This window comes from Balaenoptera ricei, chromosome 15 (genome assembly GCF_028023285.1).
Source record: "Balaenoptera ricei isolate mBalRic1 chromosome 15, mBalRic1.hap2, whole genome shotgun sequence".
Lineage (NCBI taxonomy): Eukaryota > Metazoa > Chordata > Mammalia > Artiodactyla > Balaenopteridae > Balaenoptera > Balaenoptera ricei.
Genome location: NC_082653.1, coordinates 65,712,102 through 65,735,848, shown reverse-complemented (window position 1 = coordinate 65,735,848; position 23,747 = coordinate 65,712,102). Strand labels below are relative to the sequence as shown.

The 23,747-nt window shown below is 42.2% G+C and overlaps 1 protein-coding gene across 3 annotated transcripts in view; it reads left to right on the top strand.

Annotated features, from left to right (window-relative positions):
* TMC7 (transmembrane channel like 7) overlaps window positions 1-23,747 on the top strand; it is a 54,369-nt gene that overhangs the window by 28,262 nt on the left and 2,360 nt on the right. For 2 of the 3 annotated variants that reach the window (XM_059897054.1, XM_059897056.1), the window contains 10 exons: window positions 1,421-1,566; window positions 5,260-5,407; window positions 6,415-6,588; window positions 7,835-7,992; window positions 12,303-12,420; window positions 12,725-12,822; window positions 14,481-14,667; window positions 16,671-16,801; window positions 20,416-20,571; window positions 23,110-23,188. In XM_059897054.1, the coding sequence (XP_059753037.1) occupies window positions 1,421-1,566; window positions 5,260-5,407; window positions 6,415-6,588; window positions 7,835-7,992; window positions 12,303-12,420; window positions 12,725-12,822; window positions 14,481-14,667; window positions 16,671-16,801; window positions 20,416-20,571; window positions 23,110-23,188 (1,395 nt within the window). The remainder of the gene's footprint in view (window positions 1-1,420; window positions 1,567-5,259; window positions 5,408-6,414; window positions 6,589-7,834; window positions 7,993-12,302; window positions 12,421-12,724; window positions 12,823-14,480; window positions 14,668-16,670; window positions 16,802-20,415; window positions 20,572-23,109; window positions 23,189-23,747) is intronic. The other variant, XM_059897055.1, reaches the window with a different exon arrangement.

Here is a 23,747-nt window from a genome sequence, read left to right as displayed (position 1 = left end):
CATTACCAAATCCAAAGTCATGCAGATTTAACTCTTTCCTCTTCTAAGAGTTTTATAGTTTTAGCTCTTACATTTAGGCCTTTGATCCATTTTAAGTTAAACTTTTTAAAAGTTGTAAGGTAGGGGCTCAACTTTATTTTATTTTATTTTTTGCATGTGGCTATCCAGTTGTCTCAGCAACATTTCTTGAAAAGACTTTTTTTTCTCCTTATCAAAAATCAGTTGACCATAGATGTATGGGTTCATTTTTGGACTGAATTCTATTCCATAGATCTATATGTCTATTCTTATGCTAGTACCACAGTGTCTTGATTACTGTTGTTTTGTAGTAAGTTTTGAAATTGGGATGTGTGAGTCCTACACCTTTGTTTTTTTTTCTTCGAGATTATTTCGGCTATTCTGAGACCCTTGCAATTCCATATGAATTTTAGGATTATCTTATCATTTTCTACAAAGAAGCCAGTCGGGATTCTGATAGGGATGTGTTGATTCTGTGGATCAGTTTGGGGAGTGTTGCCATGGATCTCCTGATCCATGAACAGGGGATGTTTTTCCATTTATTTAGATCTTCTTTAATTTTTTAAACATGTTTTATAGTTTTAAGAATATAAGATTTATATACTTATACTTCATTTGTTAAATCTGTTCCTAATTATTTTATTATTTTTGCTGTTATTGCACATGGAATTCTTTCCTAAATTTCATTTTTGGATTGTACCCCTGTGTATTTTTAATGCTCAGGCTTTATCTGTGCTTTATTCCCCAAACTCTAGTTGAGCACCCCATATATCTCTAGATTTTTTTTTTAATTGGTCTAAATTATTTTTTAAATTAATTAATGTTTTTAAATTGAAGTATAGTTGATTTACAGTGTTGTGTTAATTACTGCTGTAGAGCAAAGTGATTCAGATATATATACACATATATATACACACACACACATATATACGTACTTTTTTTTAAATATTCTTTTCCATTATGGTTTTTCATAGGATATTGAATATAGTTCTCTGTGCTATACAGTAGGACCTTGTTGTTTATCTGTTCTATATATAATAGCTTGCATCTGCTAACCCAGCCTTCCACTCCATCCCTCCCCCCAACCTCCTCCTCCTTGGCAACCACCAGTCTGTTCTCTATGTCCACGATTCTGTTTCTGTTTCATAAATAGGTTCATTTGTGTCATATTTTAGATGTCACGTATGTGATATCATATGGTGTTTATCTTTCTCTGACTTCACTTAGCGTGATAATCTCTAGTTGTATCCATGTTGCTGCAAAGCTGGAATTTTTCCAGTCTCCGGGGAATTCAGGGATGAACAGTGACACTGGAATGTGAGTTCCTTGAGGCAGAGACTGGTTTCCTGGTTCCCTGCAGTCAACTCACCAATCTGACCTCATGCCCTTGGCTTTGTTTCAGGGTTTCCTGGAGGATACCTGCCTCTTTTATGGACATTACACCATTGATGGGGTGAAATTTCAGAACTTCATCTATGATCTGCCTCTGGCTTATGTGTTAAGCACAGTTGCCTACCTGGCCCTGAGCCTTCTTTGGATAGTGAAAAGGTAAAGTTTATCTTGTCATTGTGTTCTCTTTGAATTATTCTTGATGGCTGGAGTCTCGTGAAGGTCTGTGGACTCTGAGAGCCATTGCCCAAAGGATGAGCAGAGTACAGGGCTGAGCTTTGTGGAAAAAGGTTTGTGAGTGTGTTGGAGGCTGTGGACACCTGGAGGATGGAGGCAGCATCTGGGAGCTGGAGTAGCAGCCCAGAGTCTTCAGTCAATCATCAGTGAACACATTTGCCAGTACCATTCTGCTGACCTTATCTTTGTTTTTTTTTAAAAACCTATCAAGCCTAAGTCCTTTTTTTATTTTTAATTTATTATTTATTTATTTATTTATTTATTTATTTATATTTGTCTGCGTTGGGTCTTCGTTGCTGCGTGCGGGCTTTCTCTAGTTGCGGCGAGCAGTGGCTACTCTTCGTTGTGGTGCATGGGCTTCTCATTGTGGTGGCTTCTCCTGTTGTGGAGCACGGGCTCTAGGTGCGCGGGCTTCAGTAGTTGTGGCACGTGGGCTTCAGTAGTTGTGGCTTGTGGACTCTAGGCGCACGGGCTGTAGGCGCACAGGCTCAGTAGTTGTGGCACATGGGCCCAGCTGCTCCGCGGCATGTGGGATCTTCCTGGACCAGGGCTCGAACCTGTGTCCCCCGCATTGGCAGGCGGATTCTTAACCACTGCGCCACCAGGGAAGTCCCACCAACCTTATCTTTGATCCGGTATATATGCTAACCAGGTCTCTACTGGGTTGCAAGTGGCAGAAACCCAATTCTGACTAACTGGGCTAAAGGGGAACTGAGTGGCTGAGAGAACCAAGGAAGGGAGGAAACTCCAAATTACAGGAAGGACAAGGATATAGGAATGGATTCAAAACAACCCAAAGCAAGGGCTCCTGCATCTCTGATTCTTCTGGTGGCAGCTTCCTTATGTGTACTCCCAGGGTCACAGGCTCAGAAATCCTTTGAAGAGACTTGCTGGCTCTGCTTCATTCAGGTACCCAATCCTGACCCTTCAGTTGTGGCCAGTGGGTTAGGGTCATATGCGAACGTGGCATTTCACGTGGTAGACAGGCATTTTAGTGGGAGGTACCAATTCCCAAGAAAAGTGGGGAATATTAATTACTTTAAATTACTTTAACAAACAACTATCCCCAAAAGTACAATGGCCCAACGCAATAGAAGTTGTATATGTTTCTCCCATGAAGTTCTTAGTGGGCCACAGGTTAGTGTAGGAGACTCCTTCTCAGTCCTGCTGGGACTCAAGTTGACTGAAGCTCAGCCATCATCAGCATGTGGCTTTAAGATGTTCCTCTTGAGGGCTGGAAGGGAAAACGACCTTGGAGGAGTATCACGTGGTAAGTGTTTCTGGGCTCCGCCTGAGAGTGATGAATGTCACTTGCATTCCATCAGCTATAGTTTAGTCACATGACCACAGCTCACCGAAAGGGAGGCTGGGAAATGTTGTCCTTGGCTGGCAGCCACTTCCCAGCACTAGCGCTACACTATGAAAGGAGAACCACCCATTCCTGATGGACGGCTTACTGTCTCTGCCCCAAGGGGAATGCTTGGATGGGCACCTCTCTTCCCCACTTCATTGTGCCTGTGAGAGCCGGGCCGTGCTATAAGCCATGGGGCTGTGAAGCTCCTTATCACAGGTGTAGAAGAGACCAGGGTTTTGGCGTCTGAGTTTGTCCTCCATGGAGACCAGGGTTCACCACCACAGAGAAAACCCCAGAGCCCGGCTGGGCACTCATATCCTGAGTCAGAATCTATGAGATGAAAATGAACTGGTGTGTGTCCATCCCCCACAGAAACGGGCAGCATACTGACAAGAGGAGCAGTGGCTCATTTTGAGGGCCGAGAGATGCTTGGTAAAGAAATGTTGGTTGATTGGGGTTCTGGCTTTGCTGTTGTGTGCTCATGGCAAGGGTAGATCCAAGTTTTATGGACCGGCAATGTAGACGGTATGGAGGGGCCCTCTCTAAGACAAAGAACATGAAAGTATCTCTTGTAAATGATAAAAAATCAAAACAAGACCGTATGAACACATTGCTAGAGGTGCTCCTGGGGCCTTGGAAGGGCCCTGAAGAAGCTGCTTTATCAGCTGAACAGTGAAGCCACCTCCGGGTCTTGCTCGAGCTCCTGCGCCTCCGGGCCTTGACTGCTTTGTGGGGAAGCCTGCAGGGAGGGTGGCTGTGAAGTAATGGGGAGCGGCCTACCCAGGGAGGAGGAAGTGCTACAGGGTGGCAAAGAGGGTGGACTTAGGGGTCAAGAGACCAAGGTTCAAATGTGGCTTCACCTCGCTGAGCCTCATTTTCTTTGTCTGTGAAAAGGGTTGTCTAGAAGGGTTGTTGGGAGGATTAACTGAAACAAGGCAGGTGAAGAACTTAGTACTGGGCCTGGCACTTAGACGTTTATTAAATTAAAATCATCATCGTCATCATCATCGTCGTTGTCATCATCGTACAAGCCCCAGTTCTGCCACTAGCTCTTTGGATCTAGGGAAATACTTTTTCCCTTCTCTAGATCTTAGCTTTCTCACATGTAAAATGGAGGTTTGGTCTAAATCAGACCGTTCAATTGGGGTGGGACCTCAGAATCACCATGGAGCTTTATAAATAGCATATTTCTGGATCACCCCCCCATGAGACCTACTGAATTAAAAATCTCAGGATATGAAATCACCCGGGAGTCTGCATTTTGGAAAAGCACCCCAGCTGGTTCTGACATAAATTCTTTGCTGTGAACCTTTGGCAGAACAACTGATTGCTATAATTCCTTTCATTTCTATTGTCTTCACAACTCAGTAGCAAATCCTAAAAATACCCTGGTTTGTCTACAGAGTGTGTGGCATTTGACGTTTTTATGTCAAGTGCCAGAGTGTATTTTTTTCCAGGAAAGCATTTGAATGAGTAATGATTATGAACTTGTGCAACAGAGTTGCATCTGACCAAAACAGGTGCTCGCTAAATATTTGGTTATTTTACTATTTAAGTCATTTATTCATGCATTTATCCATCAGTTGGATAGTGGCCATATTTATATCCAGGCATTCCGGATATAAAGGTGGGAAGACAACCAGGGTACCTGCCCTCAAGGAGTTTAAAATTTAGTCAGGGTAAGGGGCTACAAACAGTAAACACATAAATGAGATGATTGGAGATTAGGTTATTGCTGTGAAGGAAATTAAAGAGACTGACTTGAAGTAGGAGTCACAACTTTAGATGGGATGGTGGGGAATCTGTGGAGGGGATATTTGAGTGAAAACTGAGGGATAAGAAGGAGGCAGCCATGGGAAGAGGAGAGGGCAGAGGGAACTGCAAGTGCAAAGACCCTGAGGCTGGAGGAGAGGTTTGTGTGTTTGTGGATAGGAAAAAAACCTTTGTCATTACAGCAGAGTGGCCCTATGGGAGGAAAGATGGCGCCATGCAGGGTCATGTAGGACCCCTAGGGTGTATTAAAAGAGTTTGGATTTTATTCTAGCTGCGAAAGAAGCCATTGAATGGATGAAAGGAAGTGATTTTCAACACTGAGATGCCTGGTTAGCTGCCACATATTTAGAACGATCCAAAACTTGACCAAACATGTCAAAATGGGTGGAAGATGCAGCTATGTGTAACTTTTAAATTTTAGACAAAGCATATCCATGGGCCTGTATTTTGTTGTTCTTATAAGAACGATAAACGTGTTTTGGGGTCAGGTCGGTGGAAGGGTTCAAAAGTAATCTGATCCGGAGCGAGGAGCACTTCCAGAGTTACTGCAACAAGATCTTTGCGGGCTGGGACTTCTGCATCACCAACCGCGGCATGGCGGACCTGAGGCACAGCAGCCTGCGCTACGAGCTCCGAGTGAGTGCCACTCAGTTTTCTCTTGGCGGGAGGCAGGGTTACAGCTTGCAAAGGAGCTGGTGGGGGCCAGGCTGTCCCCAGTGCTTAGCTGTGTAGCCCTATGTAGTTTTCAAGAGCTTTTTGCAGAGAACCACTTCCTGGGGTTGATCACCTTAGGCCCAAGCATGAAGCTGGTGAACTGGGGCTGGGAAAAGAGGTGGTATCTTCCCATCTCCCCCATCACCTTGTACTATTTTTTGTTTTTGTTTTAATTTAGAAAACTTATTTTAATCCTAGTTGAAGAAAACTGTTATTCTTTTTTTTTTTAATTTTACTGGGGTATAGTTGATTTACTATACTGTGTTAGTGTCAGGTGTGTGGCAAAGTGATTCAGTTATACATATATTCATTCTTTTTTAGATTCTTTTCTCATACAGGTTATCACAGTATATTGAGTAGAGTTCCCTGTCCTATACAGTAGGTCCTTGTTGGTTTGTACTGTTATTTTTCTGCTTGATGAGAACCTGTCATAAACATCTCTTAAACCAGGAGAAATAGGACTAAGAATGCTATGATAATAAGGTGGAGTGGAGAGAATATGAAAAAGCAGAACTTCCAAATTAATCAGTAGAAAAGGAGTAACAAATAGCATCTTGATCAAACCTGCCCAAAAAAGGAGGAGGAGACAGTGATATCAAAAGCTTAATGAAGTGAGATGGAAGGAATCAAATGAAGTGTATTATTTGTTTAAAGAAATAACATATAGGTAATGTCCTGAATAGGTTATAATTCTGTTTTCACATTTATTGTGGAGTCTAATTTCAATCTTAAATAGAAGGTCTGCCTTCATTTAGGCCTTTAGGAGACATGGAAACTGGTTGGGCTTGGTCCAGGAGGATATCCTGGGGGAGATGAATATTTAGGAAACTTTAAAGATCAAGAGGGAGAGTATGACGGTGAGTCACAGTTTCCACCCCTAAATATCCCTTCATCCCAGTGCTCACTAATAAGGTTTCTTTTGTTCTTAGGCAGATCTGGAGGAAGAAAGAATACGGCAGAAAATAGCAGAAAGGACCTCAGAAGAAACGATACGGATTTACTCTTTGAGACTGTTTTTGAACTGTATCGTGCTGGCCGTTTTAGCGGCATGCTTTTATGCAATCTATAGAGCGACTATATTCTCTCAAGAACACATGAGAAAAGTAAGTGCTCCGTGAAAGTCAATTTAACTTTTAGTCCCATTGGACGTTATGTATGCTATGTGTATTGCAAACCTCTCAGGTAGATACTGTCATCATTCTGCTTTACATAGGGGGTTATAAGTTTGGCTGATATGACAGAGAACCTAAAATCAGAGTGACTAGTTTCCACTTTCAATAGCAAAAAAAAACCATCCAAAATAGAGTGTTTGGGGTACCTCCTCCTCCTGGAGTTTACAATGTTCAAATCCAGGTTGGACTGCCTGGATTTAATCCCCAACTGCACAACTTACTAGCTGGGGCCTCAGTTTACCTAAAATAACAATGGTTTTAAAAATCCAAGTTGGGGACTTCCCTGGCAGTCCAGTGGTTGAGATTCCATGCTTCCACTGCAGAGGGCATGGATTCAATCCCTGGTTGGGGAATTAAGATCCCGCGTTGCACAGCACAGCCAAAACAAATTAAAAAAAAAAGAAAGAAAGAAAAATCCAGGTTGGTCTAGTGGCTCTGCTTCATGAAATCAATCATCAGGGGCCCAGGTTCCTTCCATCTTGTAGCTCTGCCATCCTTATAATGTGGTCTTCTTCTGTATGGCACCGGGTAGCTCACCACATTCACATTCTAGCCAATGGGAAGGAAGTGAAGGAGATGAGGAGAGCACACCCCTTCCCTTCAAGGGCAGGACCTGGAGGTTGCACTTAACACTTCCTCTTATATCCCTTTGGCCAGAATTTAGTCAGAGAGCCATTTACCTAGGAAGACAGTCAAATTACCTAGGAAATTTAGTTTTATCTTAGATAGCCATATATGTGACTAAGTAGTCTATTATTATGAAAGAAGGAGAGAATGGCTGTTCCAAGTCAATTAGTTCAGCCTTGAAAATGCTTTAAATTGCTCATTGATACAGAATACATGGATTTTTTATATTTCACCTTAATAAATCCAGTAGAGCTCAGTTTTCTTCTAGTTTGGTACTAGATCATGGTTCCTCTGTTTGAACACCCAAGGAAGGAGATGGCTTAGTTTTAGGTGCCATGTTGAACAAAACAAATGTTTTGTTTTGTTTGCTAAACATGTTTGGGTTTTTTTTCTCCCTTACAGTTTTAATGAAATATAATTGACATACAACACTGTATAAGTTTAAGGTGTTCAGCATATGACTTGACATACATATAGTTGAGTTCTTTTAAGGTCAGTTCATTTGTGATGCAAATTATTATACTCCTGACCAGTTTTGTTATCTTCATAGGAAATTGACAAGATGGTTTTTGGAGAGAACCTCTTGATATTGTACCTGCCTTCTATTGTGATCACGCTGGCCAATTTTATCACCCCAATAATCTTTGCCAAGATCATCCACTATGAGGATTATTCCCCAGGCTTTGAGATCCGGCTGACAATCCTTAGGTAATGCCTAGACGTGCCAAGCAAGTCACCACTTGTCCCCTCCCCTGCCCACGGCAGACATTGCTAATCCATTGTGGTACCTTTCCCTGCTGAGCCAAGAATCCTCCTCAGCCTTCAGACAGCCCCCATGAATGAATCAGAGTTTGCACATGCAGGGAAATCTTTTTGACTTGAGTGTCTATATTTTTTTCATGTATTAGCACAGCGACAGCTGAGGGCGTAGGGTGGGGCCCTTGGAAGAAATGTTGCTCTGAAGATGTTAGAAAGACAAGTGTATACAAGCAGGAGAGTGAGGAAGTGAGAGAGAGAAGGGAAGGCACCTTATAAAGGGTATGTTATTTGGCAAGTTGCAACTGGGGCTCAGTCCTATGGGACAACTCTGGGAGTTTGCGTGGAAAATATCTTAGACTTTTCCTATGCAGGAGTGTTTGTCCTCCAACAAGTATTTGTCCTCCCCTGCCTAAGGGTGGCTGGCTCCCAGGGGCATTAACTCCCTCACACTTCTACCCCGCTAGGCCCATGCATGGCCTTGGGAGGAGAGTTACAGTAGGAACTTGCAGTAGGAACCTGAGACTGTTGCTGGAGTGAGTGCTGAGAAAAATGTGGCCCAGTCACCGACTGTGTGTGCTACCATTGACTCTTTTTTTTTTTTGGTTGACAGTTTATTAAATACACTACATTTGTACCTTATCCTGTAGTTTTTTAAATCATTCACACATGGACTTAGTAAAAATGTACTTTATAGAAAACCATCTGCAAAACTAAAATAAAAATAAAAATGCACATTTTGCCCACATCTTAGACAAACTGCTGAAAATGTTAGGCATTATTTTATTGAAGGTGATCATGAAACATGAGGTGGCTTGAGTTTATTAAATCTGACACCAGACCATGACTTCTGTAGTGTTAATGTTGAAATGTGGATGCAAAAATGTCTATTAACTAAACGGTTTAATCTAACAGTGTTTGAGAAACAGGACAAAATAAAGTATTATTTTTCCTTTACAGACACTTCTCTAAATCCATTTCCTATACACTTGTTTCTCTCCCATTCATAGAATTAGCTGTGCAGATTGATGAGGCAAAAAAAGTTCCTTAAAAAAAAAAACAAACTAGATCCTATTTACAAAACATGCAAAGGGAGAATTTTAAGTAGGTGTTACGGCAAAACTGGTTAAAACTATATACAGTCAAGTGACAGAATATACCTTTACTTCTGCAAATATAAGTCTTTCCCTACCTCCTTTCTGGGAGAAATACATTTTCAGGGCGTGGACTGCAAAACGGCATACAACGCAAAGACAGAAACAAAGACGTTTGCAAATTCTTTATATTTCCAGCTGTTGAGACAGTATTTTTGAGAGTTGAGGTTACCTCTAGCGGCGAAACCAGAGCCAGCTGTTAGGCCGCCAGAATGCTACAGAAATTGAATACGTGACCATTTCTCTTTTAGTACGTTCTTTGTTCTCCTCTTCCAGAAGTTGTAGACGTCTATTTAGTTTGATTATCTTTCATCTTAATGAAGCTGCATCTACAACCGTCATGTCATCTGAGGTTCCTTCAATCGTTGTATCTGTATTTGAAATGCCATACATGGAGTCAGTGCTGACCAGCTGTCCATTTTGGCAAACAGCATTTTCACTCATAGAGCGCTCTCATTTTAGCCTGCCAACTGCATGGATTTCTTCATTTTGAAGGGTTGGAGGAGGTCTTTCTAAATCCAGAAAATCTAGTGGTCTTTCACTTAGCGTAAGCACACGAGGTGGTGTTTTTAGTGCCAGAGGTTTGAAGGGAGTTGACTGTATAAGGTCAAGATCTGCTGGTCTTGAAAATGGAATGTCTTCATTATTTCCTGCTACAACAACTCTCTCTGGAACCTGCGTAATCACACTAACATTTGAAACTCCTTCTTGGAATCCTTGTTCCAGGTCAGCATTTGGTGGCGCTACCTTTAATTTTTCCGAGACCCTCATTCTCTGACTAATAATACCTTCGGTGTGTTCCATTTCATACTGAGCTCGACTGATTTCCGCCGTCTCAGCAGCAGTGGGAGAAGGAGATGCTGCCCCAGTCACTAAATGTGTACCGACTACTGCTTGCTTTTTGGCATTACCTGCTTCTGTGCTTCGTATTAAATCCTTTCACTTGCTTCAGTATGCACATGCTGGATTTAGAACCACGTTTGCCCCCCTGGGCCCGCTGGAGGGTCCCCGGCGAGGACCGCTGCCTGCCGGCTCCCGGGGCGCTCGGGTGGGCGCTGTCAGAGGCCGTGGGCCAAGCTCATGGAGGCGCGTGAGCAAATCACCGGCCTGAGAGGCCCGCAGCGGGCTCCCACTGACTCTTTATAATTTGTTGTAATGTCTCTTCTCATACTAAACAAATATTCAGTTTCCTAAAAAAATAAAATAAAAAATAAAGAAATGGCAGGTGTAAAGCTGGGCCCGGGGAGTTAACACACATGAGTTAAGGAGGACCAGGTGGGGACTTTGTGACCCTGGAATGTTTTCTGTCTGCTTCTCAAAAGCCTCAGATGATGGCATTTGCATCTTTGTTTAAACAAATCTTTTTATTTTGGAAATTTTCAAACAGGACAGTATAGTGAACCCCCATGTGTGCCCATCACTTAGTTTCAACTATTTACCAACGTTTCGCTAGTCTTGTTTCATGCGGTCCCCCCAACTCTGCTGGATCATTTTCAGCACATCTCAGGTAACATGTCATTTCACCTGTAAACAGCTCAGTATATCTCTAAGTGACAAGAACTTTTCTTTTTAAACATAATCGTCATCACACCTCACAGAATTAAGTCAGTCCCCTGATGGAGTTGCAGAGGACTTTCTATGGTTGGTTTATTCAAACCAAGATCCAAAGAAAGGCCGCATGCTGTGTTGGGTTGTTATGCCTCTTAAGTCCCCTTTATTCTTTCAAGAATTCCCCCATTGTATTATGCTATTGATTTGTGGGAGAAGCTGAGGTGTTTGTCCTATAGAATGTTCTCTACTTTGGATTTAGTCCATTGTTTCCTCATGGTGTCTTTTGTTTTCCTGTATCCCTCTGCAAATGTAGATTCAGACTTTTTATTAGATTCCGTTTCAGTTTTTAGTTATGGAAACCTCTTCGGTGGTGCTAGGTACTCACGTCCGCCCCGAGGGAGGCACAGCATGTCAGGTGGATGGTGTGGGTTTGCTCCCCTACCCACACACTTTTTAATGTTTCTATATCGTTTATTTTTTTTATTACAAACCAAACAATAGATGAAGCATCTTTTTTTTTTTTAAACAAAGTTGGTTATTTTTAATCATTCTTAAGAGATGTTCAGAGGTAGTCATGACAGAGCTGGTACTGGAATCCCACTGTCTCAGGATTTAGGCTCCTTCGTTCTCTGTTAAATTATCCCCAGGGGCCATGAAGTTTTGTTTTGTTTTGTTTTGTTTTGTTTTTCACACACACACACTGTATTTTATTTTTACAAGAGATAAATAGACTGACACCAAGCATTGTAAATGGATGACCACAACAAAAGCAAAAATGATTGCAATTACCAAACACGAAACACACTCATACTATGTCATAATATTGATATTCAGTCCAGTAATCCTCCACTGTAACAGCTCCTTTACTTTGCAGTGAAAATTGATTTGTATATTCTTTGCCTCTGAGTCCTTGTGGGATTCTTTTTTGTTTTAATTCAAACAGAAAGTCACAAAAATTATAATCATCCTCATCAGTTAAAAAAAACATGAGCCCTCTGCCCTCCTCTCTTGAATCCATTTTCCCCCAGCAGCCCTCATCTGCACGGTTCCTGTTGTCCCTGCCAACATTCACACGTTTTGTTTTCTTTTAGAAATAGGATTGTATCTACGTGAAACTCTGCAGTGTATTTTTTTCACTTCTCAATATATCAGCCATCTCTCAAAGCTGATACTTAGAAGATTCAATTAGTTCTTTCCAGGAATTGTTCTCGGCGTGGCTATGTCATCATGGATTCAGGAGTTCCCAGCTTTCTGATCTGTTTTTTTTTCCTCCGCCATTTAAAAAATATTGTAGTAAAATACATATAACATGAAATCTACCATCTTAGTCACTTTTAAGTGTACAATTCAGTGGCATTAAGTACGTGCTCCGTGTTGTGCCACCATTGCCACTGTTTGGTTCCGGAACTTGCTCATCATCCCAAACAGAAACTCTGTGCCCATTTGTGGGTTTGCTGTTAAGAAAGGCAGCTTCTCTGCACCCCAGCCCTGTTCCAAGGGGCCCGCCTGCCCTGAGCCCTCCTCTACCCATCCTCCCTCCTACCCTCTTCCCTGCAGGTGTGTCTTTATGCGGCTGGCCACCATCTGTGTGTTGGTGTTCACTCTGGGCTCCGAGATTACATCCTGCGATAACTACTCGTGTGAGCTCTGCGGCTACAACCAGAAACTCTACCCGGTGAGGCTGCGGGGATGGGCGTCCTGCTCAGCGGGTCACTTGGGGGTAGTAGCATTGGGGTCGAGAGAACAGCCCGTGAAGCCAAGGGTTTGAATCCCAGTTGATCCTCATTCCTGCTGTGTAGCAGAATCTGGCACACCAGGCACTTCTAATTCTAAGGGCTTGAAAACCACAGTCTGTGCTGGAGCTCAGAGGAGCATCGGCTGATGCCTTCCAGAGGCAGCAGGATCGGGGGCTGGGAATGGCATTGGGAGAACCTGGCTTTTTCTGCTCCAAGTCAGGCTCATTTCTCTCTGGGTTTCAGTGCTGGGAGACCCAAGTTGGGCAGGAAATGTACAAGCTGATGATCTTTGACCTCATCATCATCTTGGCTGTGACACTCTTTGTGGATTTTCCTAGAAAGTAAGTGTGAGGGGTACCCCTCTTATCTCCCCCTACCCCCTCACCCTTTCCCTCATCCCCACCACAGGTTCCCATCACAGCTGCTCTTCACAAAGTGCTGGATGATTCCGCATCCTGGGAACCACTGACAGCCATTGGTGACTTTGAAAAAGCTCCAGGCCATCACCTCCCCCTGGTCCATGATGTGCCCCATTGAAAGGCAGCACGAAGCAGAAATGGTGCTGCTTTCCGCGGGGCTGCCGTGGGGTGACATCTTGCCAGCCCCTCTGGGCTGCAGTGGATACCACATTTCCTAGTCTGGGTTCAAGACCCAGCACTGCCGCTTCCTAGTCATGTGACTGAGGGCAAGTTATTTAAGCTCTGTGCCTGTTTTCCTACCTGTGAAATGGGAATAGTAGCAGTGCCCACCTCATAGCACTGTTGTGAGGATTAAATGACAAAATGCAGATAAAAGTACTAAGAACACTCCATGCCACAGAACTCAACAAAACATTAACTGTCACCATCAGGATTATCATTACTTTGCTGTCATTAAAAAAAAAAAAATTATTCTCAGCATGTCCTTGAGCCTTAAGTGAAACCCTGTTCACTTAATCACTTTTTTACCCACATGTACAAATTCTCCTGGTACATGCCAGAAGTCCAGTAAGCCCTTAAAAGTAAACATTAAAAAAGAAACCGTCCTTTTAAAAAATTACACAAATATGATGTGAATATGTGCGTATTAAAGTTTTTTAATATTTAAACTTAAATAAATACAGAAATCCGGAGAGTAGTGAGAGTTGTCTTTTGTTACCTTACCCCTACTTCCCAATCCCACCCCACTCCACGGAGGTGACCATTGTTAACACTTTGGGGTAGATCCAGCAGTTCTTAACAATAAAAACACACATTTGCATAAATACATGTGTAAGTAAACTCACAGTCTTGCTTGAAGTGTTCTTTTTTACCCCACAAGTGGGATCATGGTACATCCACATGGGCCCACAGCTTGCTTTTTCTCCCCCATACAAACAAACTACCATGAACAGCTTTCCCTGTCAAGGCACGTGGATTTTCCTCTCTCGTTTTAAGGACTGTATGCTATTCCACTGTACCCATGGCTTCTGATTTGTCGATGCAGCCCCTACTGATGGGCATTTGGTTGTTTCCAGTATTTTTGCTAATATGTGGTAGTGCTACAGTGAACAACTCTGTGTGTTTATCTCAGGCCCCTGGTCCTAGGGTTTTTGTAGAAAGCTTCTAGAATTCCAGGGAGTAGCATGCAAGGTGGTAGGGTCCTCATAAGCCATTTTCTGTATGGATGCACAATAGCTCAATACTTTTTGGATTGAGTGGCAAACTAGAGCACAGAGATTGCCCGTGTCATTTACTGTCAACCACAACGCAGTGAAGTAGGCTGTACTATAATCCCCTCACATTCCAGATGAGAAAAATGAGCCTTATCTAACGTGATTTGGCTGATAAAGTGTAGATCTGAGACTCGGACCCTGGTGTTAATGATTCCAGAGTTCACTATATTCTGCATCTTCTAGACATATGACTAACCAGTTTCCATGAGAAGTTATGTGTGGAAACAGCCCTAATTTTGTGGATGTGGTTCTGTGGCCTTGGCAGACACTGTAGTCCTGGTGGTAAATGGTCCTGTTTGTTTCCAGGTTCCTGGTGACCTACTGTTCCTCTTGGAAGCTGTTTCGGTGCTGGGGACAGCAGGAGTTTGCTATCCCTGATAATGTTCTAGGGATCGTTTATGGGCAAACCATTTGCTGGATGGGAGCCTTCTTCTCACCCCTTCTTCCTGCAGTTGCAACGTTGAAGTTCATTATCATCTTTTACGTGAAGGAGGTAAGGAGAGGTGGGGTTGAGGGGTCAGTAACCGAGACCATCCTTGACCTTGCAAGACATTCGGCACACATATGCTTGGAGCCCACCCACATCCTATCAGATGTATCAAAACTGCATCCGTTATTTGATACATATTTTTATTCTGGAAAAAAGACTGAATGGATTTTCACATTTTTATCATTTTGAGAGTTTTGTTAAGAATGATTTTGTTCCTGTGATTTAAATGTTTTTTGTATGTAACTGAGAGTTGCGTTGCAATTGATCTATCAGTTGACAGTGGTTCATTTTGGTGATGTTTAACAAAAGGTTTATTAACTAAAGTTTTGTAGTTTCCTGTTTGGATTTTGGAGCTGGTGCATTTATTTTCAGTTCTCAATTATTTGTGTAGCTCCTCAAACAGCTCACAGGCCCTAGGCATTGTACCTGAACTAAGTGCTTAATGGGTGAAGTAGCTCTATAGCGGGCTAACTTATCTGGGCTTGTTAACCAAACTTTTTCTTTATTGTAGAGGCAATATATGCTCACTATTAAACATTTAAACAATACAGATATGTATTCCATCCCTTCTTCCAGAGGTAGCCTCTGTTAATAACCCCCGACATTATTGATCACCTATTATGCCAAGCCCTGAGGATTCATAAATGGAAGTAATAATAGTAGTAATAATAATGACAACGATAATAACAGATGATAATACTGTGTACCTCCGCTCTGCTGAACACTTTACATAGATTATCATGTAACACTTACACACACCCTTTGAAGTAGGCACTGCTAGTAACCATATTTTATAAATTAGGAAGCTGAAGTTTAGAAAGGTTAAGTAACTGGTCCAAGCTCACACAGCTTATAAATGACTCCTGGGATTTGAACCCAGGTTTACCTCACTCCAGAGCCTAAGCTCCTAATCCAGTAGGCAGGGCCTTGAATTGGGTCATACTTTCGACCTGGGTGTTTTGGCCTTTGAAGAATGTTCTGATGCTTTCATTTGGAAACTTAAATCGGCTGAAGTCACCAAAGGAGACATGGATGCGAGAAAACTCAGAGGAACTTGTTCTTCTTCCAGAAAATATGTTAGGCAGTGGTTTCCTAGTGTGTAGCCCAGTAAAGACAGCGTAGGGGTAATGGAATGGGTCACAGGCACTGGACCGAGTTCTGACACCCCAGTCTGTCTGGCCACCTGCCCCCAGACACCCTAACAGGACACCAAGTGTCCCTGGTGCTCAGTGCCCTCGGCTCACAAGATGTTCCAGCTGCTGTAGTCACAGGAGCTTGATGCCCCTTCCCGAGGCTGTAGCTTTCTAGAACATTAAGGAGGAATTGGTTGCCCATTACTGTACCCCTCTCCCCGTCCCCACCTGATTTCTCCTTCAAGTCTTTTTTCCCTCAATGGAAATATTTATTTTTAATATATAGGAAAAATACATATGCTTGTAAAATTCAAGCAAATATCTCCTGTTTTGGTGTGTATATATTTAGTACATATTTAAACCCCTGTAGAGAACAAATACTTTTCGAATTCTTCCAGATCATCACATTGTACGCTCTTAAGTATCTTACCATTTTATTTGTCAATTATACCTCAATAAAGCTAAAAAAAGAAAGAAATTTACAGTAAAATGTTAAAAAAATACTAAAAAAAAAACTTAAACAAGATGATACAGTACAGAGTTTTGGAATCTACCCTTTTCATTTCACAGTGCCGTGTAGGATATAAAGCTTTTCTAAGGGCTATGTGGTTTTCCATTGTGTCGATGCACTTTAACCTTTAAGGAACCCCTTAGGTAGCTACTTAGGTTGCTTTCAGTTATTCCCTGTTATTAACAACTGTAGCAGTAAATATCCATATACTTATTTTTTGACCCATTTTTAAAATTTTGGTCTATACTGCTGACTACTCTAGAAAGATTATACCGATTTACATTCTGTCATACATGACTGTGCTCATTTATCCTCAAGGAAGCTGTGCTCTTAATTTTTCCTCTTTCTTCCTCTCCCCTTAGATAAGTCTTCTTTACACCTGCAGACCCTCTCCAAGGCAGTTCAGAGCATCTAATTCTAATTTCTTCTTCCTGTTGGTGTTGCTGATTGGGCTGTGCTTGGCAATAATACCTCTGACAATCAGCATGACACGGTAAATATGACTTTGTCTTCTAGAACATTCCCACCTTGACATGTCTGTCTTTTATGTTCAAGGCTTCTTTGCATTCTTTATTGGCTTTCCTCACAGTGCTCCACCCGCAGAGGTCAGTAAGTCACTCCTGGCTCCGCCAGGCCCACCTTTGTTTTGGAATCTCCCTCTGGATGCTGGAATATCTTGGGTCACTTCTGAACTTGGGTTTGCAGGGTTCTCACTGTGTTTGAGAGTGTCAGTTGGCTCTATTCTACCCAGATCCCTTTTCCTAGTATCTCTCTTCTAGTCCCCTTTGGGATTGTTTCTTTGTTTCTGATTATGAAGATAAGACATGGTCATTGAGAAGATTTGGAGTGTCTTCTATTGCCAAGCACTGTGCTAGCTGCTAGGGGTATAAAGACAATTCAGACATGGCACAAGGAATGTACACTTGATCTTAGCCAAAAGGCCGAGAAGCGATGGCACAAGGAATGTAGTGTCTAGTGTGGAATTTGGAGAGAGCAGAAATGCTCAGTCCTGAGGACAGGAAGTTGAGGGTTCAAATCCCAGCGATGCCACTCCCTAGTGTTCTAACCATTTATACCAGAGGCTGGAAAGAGAGTAAATGATTTAGGTTTTGTGGGCCATATGGTTTCTATAGCAACTATTCAACTCAACTGTTTATATATCATCTATGTTGCAGCCATAGATGATATATAAACTAACAGGCATGACTGTGTTCCAGTAAAACTTCATTTATAAAAATTAGGCTCGGGACTTCCCTGGTGGCGCAGTGGATAAGACTCTGCGCTCCCAATGCAGGGGGCCCAGGTGTAATCCCTGGTCAGGGAACTAGATCCCACATGCATGCCTCAGCTAAGTAGCCCACGTGTGACAACAAAGATGGGGTGCCACTAAATGAATATTAAAAAAAAAAAAAAAAAGGCTGTGGGCCAGATTTGGCCTGTGGGCTATAGTTTGCCAACCCTGGACTTACAGTCTCATGGAATTCCATTTCTTCATCTTTATTTTATTTTATCTTATTTTTTTCCATTTCTTAATCTTTAAATGAAAAGTCTAGAACTTTGAATTCCTCTCTCAGGTTTTATTATTTTTTAAACTAAATTGAGTCTATATATTTTTATTGTAATAATAGTATGTTACATATATTGAAAAATTCAAGCAGTACAGAAAAGGGTATAAATTAAAGAGAAAATATTGCTCCTCGTTCTCAGCTCTTAGTCCTACTCTAAGAGGTAACCACTGTTAACATTTTATGAACCCTTCCAGAAATTTATTACGAAAAATGTATTTTTAATGCATATGGAATAATACTGTTTGGCAGCTTAATTTTTTTTTTCACTTTGTATTGTGCCCTTTTCCAGGCCAACACATAGAGAGCTCTCATTCTTTTAAAGTTAATTTTGAGCTTTGATTTTTTTAGTAAGAAATGCATTCACATGGAACAGAACTCAAAAAGTATAAAAGAGTATATGGTGGAAATTCATTCTCCAATTCTATTTCCTAACTACTTAGTTTCTGTCTAAGACAGTCATATCTGTATGTGTCTGTCTCTCTCTCAGTGGTTCTTTATTCTATTGTATGAATGGATCATAAATTGTTCATCCATTTCCTTAAACAACATTTAGGTTGTTTCCAGGAGTCTATTTTTATCCCTAAAATAGAGCTGCAGTGGAAAATTTCCTACACAGAACTTTATGATAAGAATGTAGGCAATTCTTGTAAGCCTTAATTTAATTTTTTCCATTGTAATTTTATTTTTCCCTACTTTTTATTTTGAAAAATTTTAAATCTATAGAAAAGTTGAAAAAAGCAACAATGAAAACTTATATACCCTTTACCTGGCTGTCCCAACTGTTAACATTCTGCTACGTTTGTTTTCTCTCTGTATATACATACTTTTTTGTGTGCGTGATGATGAACCATTTGAAATTAAGTTGTAGGCATCATGACATTTCATTCCTAAATACTTGAACGTGCAGTTCCTAAAAATAAGGACATTCTTTTTTCTATATATCCACAATAACATTATCACACCTAAGAAAATTAATGCCAATATCATATTCCTGTCATTTTCAAATTTCTCCAGTCCCAAGATAGTCTTTTATAGCTTTATTTTTTTATTTTTATTTTTATTTTTAAATTATTTATTTTTATTTTTGACTGTGTTGGGACTTTGTTGCTGTGCGTGGGCTTTCTCTAGTTGTGGCGAGCGGGATCTACTCTTTGTTGCGGTCTGCTCTTCGTTATGGTGCGCGGGCTTCTCATTGCAGTGGCTTCTCTTGTTGCGGAGCATGGGCTCTAGGTGCGCGGGCTTCAGTAGTTGTGGCACGTGGGCTTAGTTGCTCCGTGGCCTGTGGGATCTTTCCGGACCAGGGCTCGAACCCGTGTTCCCTGCATTGGCAGGCGGATTCTTAACCACTGCACCACCAGGGAAGCCCCTATAGCTTTATTTTTTAAATGAAGATCTTTCAAGTTTTACTCATTACTTTCAGTTGTGATGTCCCCTTAGTCTTTGATTCTTCAAACAGTTTCCTCACCACTAAATTAAGAGACTGAAGGGCAGAGTCCCCACATTCTGGAGTTGTCTGATTGCTTTCTCACAGTGTCATTTAACTTGACCTTCTTCTTTTTTTAATTTCTGGTGCTCAATTTATTGTTGTTCTAAAATATCACTAGAGTAGCTATCTTCAAGTAACAGGTTCTTTTTTCTTTTTGAAGTATAGTTGATTTACAATGTTGTGTTAGTTTCAGGTGTACAGCAAAGTGATTCAGCCATATATATATATATGGCTTTTTCTTTTTCACATTCTTTTCCCTTTTAGGTTATTACAAAATATTGAGTATAGTTCCCTGTGCTATACAGTAGGTCCTTGTTGGTTACCTGTTTTACATATAGTAGTGTGTATCCCAAACTCCTAATTTATCCCTACCCCCCGGCCTTCCTCTTTGGTAACCATAAGTTAGTTTTCTATGTCTGTGGGTCTATTTCTGTTTTGTAAATAAGTTCATTTGTATCTTCTTTTAGATTCCACATATAAGCAATATCATATGATATTTGTCTTTCTCTGTCTGGCTTACTTCACTTAGTATGATAATCTCTGCATCCATCCATGTTACTGCAAATGGCATTATTTCATTCTTTTTTATGGCTGAGTAATATTCCATTGTGTATATGTGTGTGTGTGTGTGTGTGTGTGTGTGTGTGCGCACACACACATCTTCCTATCCATTCATCTGTTGATGTATACTTAGATTGCTTCCATGTCCTGGCTACTGTAAATAGTACTGCTATGAACATGGGTGTGCATGTATCTTTTTGAATTAGAGTTTTCTCCAGGTATATGCCCAGGAGTGGGATTGCAGGATCATGTGGTAACTCTTATTTTTAAACTTGACCTTCTGTCCTGAATTTCCTATAAATTGAAAGTCAGGTCTAGAGACTTGATGAGATTTCAGGGTAAGCATTTTTGACCGGAATATTCCAGAAGGCCCATGAGGTCAGGCGGATCCTTGTGGGTCACTGTTAACAAAGCTTTGTGGGTACGCAGAGGAGGGACGCTCAGCCTGTGCTGCAGGCCTGGCCCTGAGCCCCGTGCTCTGTGTCCTGGTAGTATCCCTTCCTCCAAAGCCTGTGGGCCCTTCACCAACTTCAACACCACCTGGGAGGTGATCCCCAAGATGGTGAGCACCTTCCCCAGCTCGCTGCAGTCTCTGGTCCATGGCATCACGTCGGAAGCCTTCGCAGTGCCTTTCTTCATGATCATCTGGTGAGTGAGAACCACCTGGATTCTGCGGGTGTTTTCCACTGTGGCTGGTGGGCTCCTCTCCGCTGGAAAATGGAGCTCACCTGCGACTCTTGATATGGTACCAAACCTCTCTGAGCCGCACTTTCCCATCTCTAAGATGTCAAAATAATACCAATAGTAATTCTTTCAGAGGGTCACTGAGCAGGTTCAGGGAGATCCCACTTGTAATGGGGATCTGTACTTAGCCAGAAGCCTGACTTATAAAATATAACCCAATAAATGTTGCCTATTATTATATTACTGATTATTCACAAAATTAGTTGCTCTTTGGAAAAGGAACTGATAACTAGGCTGAGAGAAGAGCACCAGACTAGAAGCATGCACTTGCCTGGCTCTACCACTTACAAGCTGTGTGGCCTCAGGTCATCACATACCCTCTCTGAGCCTCGATTTCCTCACCTGGAAAATGGGAATAAGAATGGCACATACCTCGTAGGGCTGTGAGAAGAAGGACACATGGTGAAGTGCTTAGCAGAGGACCTGGCCTTTAATGAAGGCTCGGTAAATGACACGTGTTGGGTGCAGGGGCGACGAGGGTTTTTGTGCAGTGATTCATTTTGAGTGTAATTCTAATCACAAGTATCTGTTGAGGACTTACTTTGTTCTAGGCATTGTTCTAATTATAGCCCATTCTCATTATTCATAAATTGCATATTTTTCTTCTGTATTGCAAATGTGCTTACTAGCTAAAATATTTTTGTAACCCAAAAATCAGTACTAATGGTGGTTTTTTTGGTGATTATTTGTAGACATGCGTAGAGTAGCAAAAAATTTGAGTTGCCTGATGCACAATGTCTCAGTGCATTTGGGCTGCTATAGTGAAATATCATAGACTGGGTGGCTAAACAACAGAAATTTATTTCTTACGGTTCTGGAGGCTGGAAGTCCAAGATCAAAGTGCCAGCATTGTCGGGTGAAGATCCTCTTCCGGCTTACAGACTTCTTGTATTCTCATATGGCAGAAGGGACTAGGGTGCTCTCTGGAGTCCCTTTTTTAAGGGCACTAATCCCATTTGTGAGGGCTCTTCATGACCTAATCACCTCCCAAAGGCCCCACCTTCTAATACCATCACCTTGGGATTAGGATTTTGCAAGATATGAATTTTAGGGGGACACAAATATTCAAACCATAGCTCAGACTATAACTTAAGTGTCCTTTTTGTGATCCATTTAGTGCGATGTTTCTTGCATTTTGTGCTTTTGGTTGGTGATTTCACTGTTCACGCGTAGAGCTGAAGTGCCGTCCAGGGTTCCTAAGTGCAAGAAGGCTGGGATGGGTTTTATGAAGAAAATATGTGTGTTAGATAAGCTTCATTCAGGCACACGTCTTGGTGCTCTTGGCTGTGAGTTCAGTGATATTAAATAAGGTGTCTTGAAACAGAAACAGGGTTATGTATTAATAACCTTCTCTCTCAAGAAACATAAAACATAGTATTGATCAGTTGACAAAAATGTTGTGATCAGGGGCATAAAGGAACCTATTCTGTATTTCCCCTCAGGGCACTGGTTCAGTGTTCCTGGAGACTATAAAACAGAAGAGAACTCCCACAAATCACTGGAATTGATTGTAGCTTACATGTATTAACTCATGCAGTCATCACAATTATCCTACGATATAGATATTATTAGAGGAAAACCCCACCATAATGCAAGAAAGGGGTTGAAAAATTCATTTGTTAAAGGCAGGATACCTTTGATATTAATAAAATGATGTGGGGTTGCAGCCAGTTAGCCTGGAATTGCAAGGATCCCAGAGTCCAGCGGTTCCATCCTAATCGATTCACCCCAGCTGTGGTTTGGCTGGCACCATCTGGTGGTGGTTACCTGATCTGGCTTCCACATCTTTGGGGGTCATTCTTGTCCTTGGCCATGAGGACTTCCAGAAGAGAAGACTGACATCACTGATTCCAGTGGCCCTCAGCCCTCTCTGGGGAAACTGGACAGACAGCCACCTCCCCTGCACAGAAAACAGGAACCAATTGCCAATTGCTTTTATTCAAAATTGTATTATCTTAGGCTTGTTATCACTGGATTTTCCTCTATTATCCCCATTTTACAGATGAGGAAACTGAGGCCAGGGAGGTTCCACAATGATCATCCACAGCCAGTTCTTTCTGTGCTGAGCTGACCTTCTGGCCCGTCTCCTCCTCTCTCCCCTCTCCTGTGTGTGCCAGGGGAGCATCAGCAGCTTTTAATATTAACTCTAGAAAGCAAGGCAGCAATCAGTCTCTGCTGCCACCGCCAAATAAAACCCCTCTGGCTGTTTCTTTTTTTTTTTTTCTTTTCTTTTTATTGGAGTATAGTTGATTTACAATGTTGTGTTAGTTTCAGATGTATACCTCTGGTTGTTTCTGATGCCCTCCGCTTGGGAGACATGAGGGTTTTCTTTCTTTTTTTCTAACAAAAGTAAAGCTGTTCCAGGCAAAGTGTGTCGGGTTTGTTTTCCAGTGGCCTTCAGTTGGTACAGACTCCCTAGTGACCTCTTGCCTTTTGTTGCAGTCTCGTTATGTTCTACTTCATCGCCCTAGCAGGAGCGCACCAGCGGGTGGTCGTCCAGCTCCGAGAGCAGCTGTCCCTGGTAAGGAAGCACCAGTCCCAGGGGCAAGGCTGGGACATTTACCCAGGACACTGAAAGGAATGGGGAGCTTTTCCCAGGGAGAGGGTGGGCTTTCCCATCACCACTCCCCCAGAACCCTGCCTTCAGGCTCGGCCCCCTCCAGCTCCATTCATTCCCTGACTCATCCATTCCCTCAACATTTGTATCCTCATACTGTGCTGGGATACACAGGTGAAGAAGAGAGACAAGGCTGCTGAGTAGTTAAAGAAAAAAGATAAATTCCAATTGCGATAACTGGTATGAAGATGATACAGAGAGGTAGTTAGAGTGGCGGGTGGACCGTCTGCTGCTGGGATGGTGGCCACGGAAGGCCTCTTTGGAGGCAGCGACGGTGGAGCTGAGACTCGAATGATGAGAAGGAGCCAATTATGGGAGGTCTTGGGCATGAGAGTAACAGGCAGAGGGTACATCGAGGAGTGAGCCGGGCACTCCTGGGCCCAGGGGGAAGGGCGGTGTGGCCGGAGGGTGCAGGATGATGGGGAGAGGCAAGGCGATGCTAGAATCACAGCATAGCTGGGGT